We start from the raw sequence: 11754 nt of genomic DNA, 5'->3' as shown, positions 1-11754 counted from the left end.
TCTAAGATAAAATAAAAAAATAAAAAAATAAAAACACTTTAAAAAAAATTGAAAGGAATAAAAAGTAAAAAAATTGCCATATACTTATAAATATTAATTTTTATATATAACTTGTGATACTATTATTTTATGTAATTTTTGAAATTTTTTATAAAATATTATATATATATATATATTTTTTATCAATTTTTTCTTTCTTTTTTAGATATATCTTTTTATTACAAAAAAAAAATATGATTTTAATATTTTCTATGCACATTTCAATACAAGCATAATCAAAATTTTGTATATCATTTTTTTCTTACATATAAAAAGTTTACTTTCATAAAGTCATCACCTATAAGTGATTCTTTATCTTTAATTAATACTTTAATTATAATTGCTTCAAGATTTTCTACATGAAATTGGCCAAAAATTAATTTATAAGCTCATTATTATTTCATCTAATTTTATATTGAGATATCCAAGGCTCATCTATGGTTTTTTCTTTAATAGAAATAATAAGTTAAAATATAATGATATAAAAAATCATATTTTTTTCTATAAGTTTTATGATAATATGTTACTAAAATAATATGATAATACATAAGAAAATTATAATAGAATTTTAAGACATCATATTTTTAATTTAGTCCTAATTTAATATTAATTTTAGTACTATGCTTAATTGTACTAAAAATATTTATCTTTTTTTATCATTAATAATCTTATAGCCTCTAAAATATTATTTAATTATATATACAATAATACTCAATTTTTATAAATATATATAAAATATATATTTTATATAATATAATTTAGTTAAGTATATTATAAACATATCAAGTATAATAATACATATAAAGTTTGATTTTCAAGAAACATTTTAAAATTACACTATATGAATATATAACATGCAATATTAGCATCAAAATATAAAATACTCATTGTTATAAATGTTCTAACTTACATCTTATAAATACTTACAATTAATATTAAATATAATATTTCTATATTTTCCTAATTTTTAAAATTATTCTCCGTATATTAAAACAATAGGAAAAAATATCAAAGTATATTTAATATATTTTTACATTCAAATCCATATAAATTTTATTTTAAAATTACAATAAAATAAAATAATTTATTTTTAAAAAATAAATAATTTAAAAATTTAAAAATAGTAAATAAGAATAAATCATATTATATTAAATATTAAAAAAAATCAAAAATAGTACAGAGTACAAGAATATGGTTATTTCAATGAATTTCTAGCAATTCAAAGGATGAGCATTATTCTTTAAGTTAAGTCATATATTTATAACCGCCTATGTTAGGTGTTGATACTTGTATTAATTTGAATCTTACATGAGTAAAAGATGAGATTGTTAATGAACAACAATTAAAACAAGAAGTAAAATAGTAGATTTTGGAGAAATAATACAATGATCTTTGTGATGCTTAGAAGTGTCAAGGAGCACAATCTACCTCTTCAAAGTCATTTAGCTCCATTCATTGATATGTCATTTTAAATGATTGAAAAATAGAACTTGAATAAAATAAAATTGAACTCTCATTTTCTATTCATTTTAAAATAAAAAAATATCTCATACATATTTCTGAAGTATGCTAAAATATCAAGAATGCATGAGTATTTTATATAATAAAAAATGTATCCTTGGTGTTTTTGATAATAACAAATGTGTCGTCAAATATGATAGAATATCACCAATCTAACAAAAGTGTAGTAATTTTCATCGATTCAATTTTTTTTTTTTGTCTTTATATAAAATCTAAACTACATATCTTTATAATATATCATGTAGTTGGATCTTTGCTTACCTTTTTGGCATTTTGTCTTGCAATTTTTGCCTTATAAATTCTTGGCATCTAAAAAAGTATTACATTGCCTAATTGAAGCAATGCTTTTTCTACTATAAAGCTTGCATTCTTCAAATTACATGTTTTCTAAAATCTGGATGTCTTACAGATGATAAATGTTTTCTTTTTAATAATTGAGCAAATTTGCAATCTATCTATTAATGCCACCTAGACAAGGGCATTGGTCTTCATAATCTATGTTGCAAGTTATTTATTCTAAATTTCAAGGTACAAGTTATCAAGGACATGAATCTCGAAGAAAGAAAATCCTCTATACTCTCTTGTGTCACTAAAAAGAACTAAAAAGCCACTCAAAGATGATATAATATTGAACCAGAATGGCTATTGCCAAAAACAAGAAGACTAGAAAGACTTGAAATAAGACTAAGGACTAGAAAGGCATTGAGAAGAGTGAAGAAGGCTTCACTTTTGCTTCCATATATACTCTCTAAATAAGAACTATGTAGCGATATTCTATAGGACCTCCAACATGTATTAATTTTGCTAGCTACATGTCTTAACTTACAAGGCAAGTTATTTATGTATGGGCCACAAGCTACTATATGGCGTTAACTTATTCCACAAGCTACCAATATGTGATTAACTTGTTGGCCAAGTTTCTATCCTACAAATACATCTAAAGTCAAAACCGTGTCTATAAAGCTTCTAAGAAGCTTTTCTAGAAGACTTTATAAAATTAATCTATATTTACTTACTTCTATCTAATCATATAAGTAACTATTGGGATAAATGTATATGTCCATGACACGTGTGTACATGTTGTCATGATATAATACAACTAATAGGTAAAAAAAAAAATTAAATAATATATTTAAGATCTTATTTAAAAATATTGTAGCAAATTATCTTAAAAATATAGATAATAGTCAAAAGGTAGTAAAACTAAAAATGCAAATATTGCCTTTTTACAAAGTATAAATCTACTTATTTTTTAGGGCCATAAATAAGGCAAAAAAAGATAGATTAGAAAAATATAGGATATAAATATATGTACAAGAGAGTTAGAAGTTGATTTCAGTAAAAATTACCTCAAAAAAATAAGAATTGCTATGTAGAAAGGACTGGTTACCAACTAGGGTTGAAATCAAATCTCGAGATATAAAACCACTCACATACAATAGTTTTAGGAATCTTTTGCAAATCAAAGAGTAGAATTTAGAAGATGACTTTATAAGATTTCTTAAAGCATTAGTTTCAAATAATTGAATTTTGCAATGACTTTATAAGAGCTTTGCAAAGTTAAGGTTGTTTTGGATGACTTTGGATTTTATAAAATAAAATAAGATTTACATTTTGGACAATTTTGTGAGTTTTGAAGTAAATCTATAAGTGAAATTTTATAGAATAATAAATATAATTTTTTTAAATGAATGTTGTATATTTGAACTCAATCAAACTGTTGGACTAGAGTTTATTGAAGTTTTAGTGGATTAGAGTCTCAAAAATTAGATTTTTAGGTCTTATAAGATCATTTAAGATGTGCAACAATCTACAAGTTGGATTGAGATGATTTTTATTGGTGCTAATATTTAACTTGACTTCCAACACTTTTGCAAAATTTAAGAGCAAGTTAATAGCTCAATTAGGAGTAATTACCATTGAAATATCAACATTAAGATAAAAAATAGAGACCAACTAACACCTAAGTAGATTATGACATTTTTCTTCTATTTTTTAAGTTTAATTCTTTTTAAATTTTTTGTGCTTATTATTAATTAAGAAGTTGAGACATATATAAAGTTTTAAATAAGTTCAATAATTTAATCAATAGATATTGAGGTTCTAAAATTGCCCTAGAATTAATTTGAATTAGTTAGTTTTTGATTAAGATTTGTTTAGATATTGATTAAGATTTGATTAGAATTAGTTTAAGATTTAGAATTTTTTTTAGGATTTAAAAAAAAAATCTTTAAGGTTATTTTGGATTTCTTTAGGATTTCATAAAAATTTCTTTAAGATTCTTGTAGATTTCTTTTAGATATTTTTAGAATTTTTTTGGATTTTTTTATATTTCTTTATTATTTCATTATGATTTCTTTAGAATTTCTTTAGAATTTCTTTGTAATTTTTTTATAATTTCTATAAAAAATTAATTGGACTTAACCAATGTTTGATTGTGGTTGTTAAACTTTAATTTCATTTTATATATGATTCTTTTAGAGTTGTTAGGACTTGTTGTTGCAATTTATTTTTTTTTTAATCTTCTACAATCTAATGCATTCTCAAGCAAGATTCTACATAATACAATATGGAGGCAAGAGTGAAGCCTTCTTCACTCTTGTCAATGCCTTTTTAGTCCTTAGTCTTGTTTCAAGACTTTCTAGTCTCCTTGTTTTTGACAATAGTCATTCTAATGCAATAATATATCATCTTTGAATGACTTTCTAGTTCTTTTTAGTGTCACAAAAGTGTATTGAGGATTTCTTTCTTTGAAATTCATGTCCTTGATATATCTTCTCAAGTCTTTATTGTGTGCATCCTTGCCAATTATAAGCATCAATGCATTAATATCTAAATTTAGAGAGGAGATTGACTACAATGGAAGACATTGCTCTCTTTGTGAGTCTTGTCAATGCCTTGAGGGAATTTCAATTCTAGAAGCATATACATTAATCTTGTTAGATCTAAGAAATTCTTGCTATTGAGCTTGTGGATTTGGAACCAATCCCAAATTCCACAACCAGTTTTTTTTAGGAGGTTAGAAATAGGGAGATCATTGTCAAGTATGCTAGTAGCATGCAACCTTTGTGAGCTATGCAAACAAATTTCCACTACAAGGACATTTGATGCTGTCACCCCTTTCTTTTGGGTGTATACTTGTACATTTCTTATAACCATGGCAACTTTGAGACTTTCTTTTTGCTCCTCTTTGATGCAAGATGGCATAGCTCTATGAAGAGGGGATGCTTCATAAACTTGAGACATTTCTATCTTTGTAGAGTTGAACCTTTCCATATTCCTCTTAAAAATACTCGCTACCTCAAAATTGTTCCAATATACCTCATCTCGCACCATATGAAGACAAAAAAAAGTAGCAAAATCTATGAGAATTGCTACACCTTTGGTAGATTGGTGATACCTTATCATATTTGAGAATACATTTGCTATTATCAAGAATACGCAGATATTCTTGATATTTTAACATACTCAAAGTATATATATGATATTTTACCTTCTAAAATTTTGAAGAAAAGGAAGTCATTCAAATCTCCATGTCTTAAGCTAAAAACAAAATACAAGAATAATCTTTGAAAAAGAATACATTACTTGTACACAATGAAGAATTTGTTTGATGTGCAACTTTAAAATACCAGGCTTTGTTGCATTCCACAATCTATTTTTAAAATCTAATAACAGAGTGATAACTTAGGAGCTTTAGACTGTCTACAGGATCTCTAGAAGCCTGACATCAAAGCTTTGGTGTAATGAAATCTAGCAAGGTGAAATTCCAACAGAGCAGTTCTAACAGACAATTCCCAGTTAAGATTCAAACCCGTCCACAGGAGAATATGGAAAACCGTTGATCCTCTTCGGCAAAAAGCCATCACTATTATCTGTAACTCGAAAACCAGAACACCACATTTATGCTATATGTATCATATCCAAACAAAAATCTCTTTCAGGATACTTTCAAAAAGAGACATTTCGTGTAATGATTGGATACATAAGAGCTTTCACATGGCTATAAGAAAACAGGAAGTCGTTAATCGCTACTCTGGACCTTGCACATTAAGGTGCAAGATCAGACAGGTGAAATAAACCTGGTGACAGAAGGCCACACTTTAATCTGAACTTGTGCAATTCAAGAGCCTACTGCTTTTTAGCAAATGTCGAAACTAACCTATTGTCAACGGAAACTAACCACTGAGGAAGGGCGGAGTAATCACATGTAGTAACCACCAGGCCCTCCGTTTGAAGGAGGCATACCCTGATGGCCAGTTCCGTGCATTTGTTGGTAAGGTGGCATGGAATGACCAGGTCCCATGTGATGGTTCGGTTGGCCTTGTTGATGCATTCCAGGTACCATGTGCCCAGGTGGTCCCATGGGAGCACCCATTGGTGGCCCTGACATTGGCCCCATTGAGGTCACCGCACCAGGAGCACCATGAGGACCCTGAAAGGAGCCTGGTGCACCAGCAGGACCATGATGGACGGGATGCCCACCAGCTCCACCATGCTGATGACTCGTGTACAAAGGCTGTTGCGAACCAGACATGGGCTGCCCTAGCATCGGACCAGAAACCTGTTGAGCTTTAGCGCTTCCTTCGGGGTCCCATGCCTGCTGCTGAGCACACGAGTCCTGCGGAGGTGGGGTAACCCCATACGGAGCAGTTGGGTAAGCAGGGCCAGCTGCAGCAGGACTGCCAGGACCAATCCCCGGAGCTTGGCCCAAAACAGCAGGCTGGGTTGGAGGAAGCCCAGGATTAGTGTAATCTCTACTTCTATCGTTATTGACCTGCATCACCAACCCAATTCAAACAGTCAACAGGAAGCCGGAGTTCTATACCTCTAACTAGGAGTGTCTCATACCTTTCAGTGCAAATTTTGCTTTGTTTGAAGACCATCGCACTGAAGCTTTAGTGTATTTGAGAAAGCAAGAGCGGCTCCACAATTCTCGTTGACAGCCAAGACAGCTCGTACTATAAACCACTAAATATCCAATAAAACGTACGTTGCAATAGATCACTAGTTCTAGAAGTGAGCTTGAGACTGATATTTCTCACCAACTTCACGGAATGAGAGGAGATAGCCAGGTAAATAAATGGATCCAAGATGCTTGCTCGCCCTCTTCTCATTGGCTAGAGGAGACAATTGGTCATCCAAAAGATCTACGGAAACGCTGATACTGCCGCAGATCTGCGGTTAATGACATTGAATTCCTTGATAACTGCCAGCGATGCAAATGGCAGTTATCAATCTAACCTCCGCTAGCCCATATTAAGTGCTAAAAGAAGTCAATAGTTGGTGGCTGTTGAACACAACCCAAGAGTCCCAATAGAATAAATATTTCAAAATGTCACCCACCAACTATTGACTTCCGACATGATGACTTGACCATGTGGAGCATCTGTGCCAAGAAAATGTATGTTGCCACTGACATGATTAGGTCAGAGACGATTTAATTTTAGATGCTGTCCACATAGTGAAGTCATCATGCATGGGCTAGCAACAAACCTACAAGAAGGAGAATACCTTTACATTTAAATCAGTATGCCGAGAGTATGATAGATGAAGCTTGCAGAAACCGCCATCGTAAATGCAGTGACCTTCGAGTGCTTCTTTTGCTCCAACTGCAGTAGGAATATCTGTAGAAGAAAAAAAGCAAAAACTCGTTGGATGCTAGCTAGAACCATATTAAAAGGCCGCTAATAAACCATCCAGCACAATCTCAGAGCTCTTGACACTCCTGTGAAGAATAATGATAGTGGCAACTTCAAACAGATTTTTAAAATTCATTTTTGATGTTGCAATTATGCAATAAAATATACCGATTGATTTCTGACATGAAATCCATCCGCTTTTTAATATTAAGATCACTTTTCATCAAGCTTTATTGATTAGGTGTTGAATACAGACCAGTTGAAACCGTGGTCATCAATGTCGTTTCTTTTTCACACTAATTAATCCTTGAAAAAACATCAATAATGTTCATGAGAAAAGTGCATTATAGTACCTGGGTATTGAACCAAAGCTTGAAAACCAGCACTTTTCTCAAAAATTGCAATTTTCTGAACGAATCCAAAAGCTGAGAAAACCTACAGAGAGTAAACAGTCAATCTCACAAACATCCTGATAATCTAAGCGAAGACAATGGCATCGCGCACAAAGCTCAGAGAACGAAAATGTTCATTTCTGCAAGGAGCCTGAATGACAATCAGATTCAAGTCTACAGCAAGGTTTCAGTACGTTCATTATAGTATTGATACGTGAGATTCTTGTTCGTAGCCAGAAACAGACTAGAAAGATAACAGCAAGAGGTGATATCACAAGCAGATATAAATGTACGTACAGTGTGTATGACATCAATCGTTACAGCGTACTGCATGTTTTCAATTGAAACAAGCAACACGTTGCTTTCAGGCTCTCTCCTCTTTCCATCAGGTCCAACGCTAAACTGTTGCAACACGACTTATGATGAGAATGACTTCATAAGGTTGTAGGGACAAGAATCCATGGAAGTTCAGCATTCATTGCATTGCAACTAAAGAGAACGGTATTCTTACTGACCTGACCACTACCATCAATTGCTGATGGAGCCACCGGAAGATATGGATTCGTGTAGTCCCTGATACCAAAAATAAAACTATTAATTTCAAGGAAAGGCTACGTCAACTATTCAAGCCCAGACAGGGAAAAAACACCGGTTCAGAGCGCTGCAAATGCGAAATATATGCTCCGCCCAGAAGACGATCTGAAAAACGCCGGCAGCCGACATCATCGATGCCCAGTACCTGCTCCGATGACTTTGGAACTTCACGTTGAGATCATTGTGCGCAGAGAATGAGATTCGCAGGTGACAAGGACCAACGTGGTCAGGCAGCAAATATCTGTGGAGAAGAGACAGTAAAAAAACAAAAGACAAGAGAACGACTTGAGAGTGGTTTAATAAAGATGTCTCTAATAAGTTTAGTTACGAAAACAAAAGAAAATTTCAACAACAGGAAACATCCGAGGCACGCTTCTCCCGGGCTGCGAAGAGCGGCAAAACTTTTGTGATATCCGGAAGCCATATTTATACCTGGGAATACTCCGGCCTTCAAGAGCTGACTTGGCAGCGGAGGCAGTATTGGCATCACTAAATTGTACAAGTGCCTGCAATGCCAACGCCCCATAACCACAAATCAGAAAATGGATGTTTTAAAACAGCATGGTTGCAGAAATAGACATTCGCTGCGGAAACCACAGGGGAGAGGAGGTTGAGAGTTATACCAACACCATACCACAGGATTAGAATCTAGGATACAACAACCAACCTCGGTGAAAGCCAAGTGACTCTCACCATAATACACACCTGGAAGCCAGCGCTTTTCTCAAAGGTCGCAATCTTATGGACAAAGCCAAAGGCAGAAAACACCTGCAATAATTTTGTGAAGTACATAAGAAGAGGTTGCTAACGCTTCAGGTCAGTAATGGTGAAACCCTTGTAGAAGTGACATGGCCAAGAAACCACTTCTGAAACCCAACAGCAAACAGGTTGTTCATCGTGAGATACACGCAAACACAGCAAGTTGGCTCGAACAGTGCTTCTAAATTCATTCAACCTGCAAGTTGTAGAAATCTTAAACTGCAACATCCTCTATAACAAAGATTTAACCAATCCTAGAACCCCACATAAAAGAGCATAACAATAATGAGCAACCCTGTAATAAGATGTACACTAACGCCAAAACAGATAAGGACACCAGGTTGAAGACGAAGCCTCCTACTAATTGAGACAACTGACAAACCCAACCACACAGTGAACCGTGTGTTTCAAACAAACAGATCAATGCTACAGGCATTACACACTAGAAAACCCGTAATGCGAGAGACACCTTAAGTCAGTCACTCACGAAAAGAGACTAAAGGACACCTCAAATGAATGGATATCACCCGCATGAAAGCCTTACAACTTGATGATTAAGAGGGGGACTAATGAATTTGAGGGAGTGAAACAAAGCGACTTTGGTCAGCCAGTTTCGAGGAGGTAAAATCCAACTACTGGATCCAGTGAGTTACGGGAATAATGGGCCTGAAGGAGATCCTACGGGAATATAAATGAGATAAACCAATCTCGAGTTGCCAGAGGGTTAAGGGTTAAGAGGAGAAAGGTCGAGAGGCAGGGTTAGGCAAGGGAAAGATAAACAAACACACATGCGCTTTCTCCCATGCACCAGGCTGCCATCGACGATGTGGCCGTCACATGGACCTGCTGATCCATGTAGTATTAAAGTCAAACTGTGTCCACCAAAACCCCATGAAGAAAGCTGAAATGTAAGAAACAATCTAATTGAAACCGGAATCGGTAGATCTCTTACCGGTCCATTCCTGACACCTGAGTTTCATTAAACCTGTACGCGGGCATGGCGATTCAGTTGGAGCAGAACAGACTCGTATTCCCTATCACTCCGCTCCATGCCACGTTTTTCGACTAAATTTTAGGCTATACAATAGTTAATTGAGATAGAATAACTTACAAGGTGTAACACGTCAATGCTGACATCGCCAGCTTCTACGCCCTCAATCGTTACCAGCAAGACATTGCTTGCAACATCCCCAGAGTTCTTACTGGTGACAATTTCTTGCCTGTTAGAATACTGCAGGTACACCGTCTTTCCTCGTACTTGAGCCGGCTCCGAAGATGAAGCATAGTACGATACCATCGCAATAGCTTGATTCAAATCGGCCTACGTAAAAGTCAATAATCAGGTCAAGAATTAGGCGTCTTCAACGTGGACGACACTAATGAAGACAAGCTTCAGTTCTGAGACGAATGCTGAAGCAGAACTCAAAACGAGCACACCGAAGACCGGGCAAGTACTTGAAACGACAGAAACAACAACAGGCCCGAAACCAGGGGCGCGTGCTACATCACCAAAATTAGAGCATCAAAACAACGAAACTCTAACTGTACTGAGCAGGATGCCAGAGCTATCCGAAGTCGAATTGCAAGGGATGCGTGAATTGCAAACACTGCAGACCTCCATCAATACTAAGGATCATAATTAGGAAGGTTTCAGCGAACTGAAACTTTCTTGTCGCCAGGTCAAGAACGGACACCTCGTAAATGCTCCAATAATATCGACGCTACACTGCATACTCTCCAGCTTGTGAATGAAACTTGAGTTATCCTCAACACAATGCAAGCCTCTCTGACCTTAGACGACAATTGACCGAATAAACGGAATCAAATCATGGCACATGGCCCTACCAGGCAATCAAAAAGGGTCCCCAATTTGCAGATCGCATCCACCGAATCAACACACCATACCTACTTCGAATGCCGCATAATTCGAACACCACAAAACATAAGAGCTACAATCCCTACACCCCTAAAAAATCACCAGAAAGCTAATCACAACATAAACACGTACTCTCCGTAAATCCTAATAAGCACCAGAACAAGAAAGACGCAAATTAACACGCTTCCACAAAAAAAAAAAAAGGAAATTCTATCAAAATTAAAGCAGCAGGAGAAGGCAGAGAACTCACAAACTCCACAAACGCTTGGTTGTGATTAGCCCCGACATTGACCTTGGTGTTGACCACTTTGCCGAACGGCTTGCACAGCTCAATGAGCTCCTCCTCGCTGCACTCCCAGGGTAAGTTGCGCACGTGCAGCACCTTGGACGGGGGCTGCGTGTAGCGGAACTGGGGCTGACCCGCGGTGGACGTCATGGCGACTCGCTCCAAGACAAAGTGCCGAAGGGCGGTCGACGACGGAAGAAAAGGGAGGAAAAAAGACGTTAGGGTTAGAGGGGAAGGGAAGAGGGAGGAGGACGAGAGAGATACACAGACAACGAGAGAGGGAGAGTGTGTTGTATGTCAGGAAGTGCGATGCGTGGTCGCAGCGCTACTGAGACTGAGTCGCGAGGGCCGCGGGCAACGATGGTGGGTTTGGGTCACAATGGCCTTCGCTCCCCTTCCCTCTCTCGCAGCCGGTCCCTGGCTCCGCATTCCAGGGCCCACTCCCGCTGCTCTTGCTTTGCTGTGCTCACGCTTCTGTCTTGCTTGGCCTCCGTCCCTCCGCTGTTCACTGCATCCCCGTTTTCCTCTTCCTCCTGCGCCTCACGACTTGGTCGTCTTTGTAGCCGTCTCCGTCCTTCCCCTGGCCACGCTCACTCATGCACTACCGAATATTCTCATCAAGAATTCCTCTCCCTGGTTCCTACG

General features: G+C 35.9%; 1 protein-coding gene across 4 annotated transcripts; it reads right to left on the bottom strand.

Annotated features, from left to right (window-relative positions):
• Nucleotides 1-5391: 5391 nt before the first annotated feature.
• On the bottom strand, nucleotides 5392-11467 carry LOC112277376 (polypyrimidine tract-binding protein homolog 1). Of its 4 annotated transcripts, none has more exons than XM_024509582.3 (10): nucleotides 11074-11467; nucleotides 10059-10268; nucleotides 8882-8956; nucleotides 8621-8694; nucleotides 8334-8429; nucleotides 8110-8167; nucleotides 7892-7996; nucleotides 7556-7637; nucleotides 7081-7187; nucleotides 5392-6337 (listed from the first exon to the last, which is right to left on the bottom strand). In XM_024509582.3, exons 1-10 carry the CDS (start codon nucleotides 11257-11259, stop codon nucleotides 5765-5767), a joined length of 1566 nt encoding a protein of 521 aa, XP_024365350.1. In that variant the 5' UTR covers nucleotides 11260-11467; the 3' UTR covers nucleotides 5392-5764. The 4 variants fall into 4 exon arrangements, with proteins under 4 accessions (XP_024365350.1, XP_090103444.1, XP_024365349.1 ...); XM_090247318.1 differs by having other exon boundaries at nucleotides 8894-8956; nucleotides 11074-11462; XM_024509581.3 differs by having other exon boundaries at nucleotides 7075-7187; nucleotides 11074-11428.
• Between the last annotated feature and the right edge of the window lie 287 nt (nucleotides 11468-11754).

The sequence above is a fragment of the Physcomitrium patens genome, chromosome 25 (genome assembly GCF_059467195.1).
Source record: "Physcomitrium patens ecotype Gransden chromosome 25, ASM5946719v1, whole genome shotgun sequence".
Lineage (NCBI taxonomy): Eukaryota > Viridiplantae > Streptophyta > Bryopsida > Funariales > Funariaceae > Physcomitrium > Physcomitrium patens.
Note: the sequence above shows the minus strand (reverse complement) of the source record. Positions and strands in the feature narration are given on the sequence as shown.

Coding starts and splice junctions, on each gene's coding strand:
- LOC112277376 (XM_024509581.3), bottom strand. CDS start 11,259: ATGACGTCCACCGCGGGTCAGCCCCAGTTCCGCTACACGCAGCCCCCG. Junction 10,269..11,073: donor ACCAAGCGTTTGTGGAGTTT/GTGAGTTCTCTG, acceptor ACTTTTACGTAG/GCCGATTTGAATCAAGCTAT. Junction 7,997..8,109: donor CAATTGATGGTAGTGGTCAG/GTCAGTAAGAAT, acceptor GTGTTGCAACAG/TTTAGCGTTGGACCTGATGG.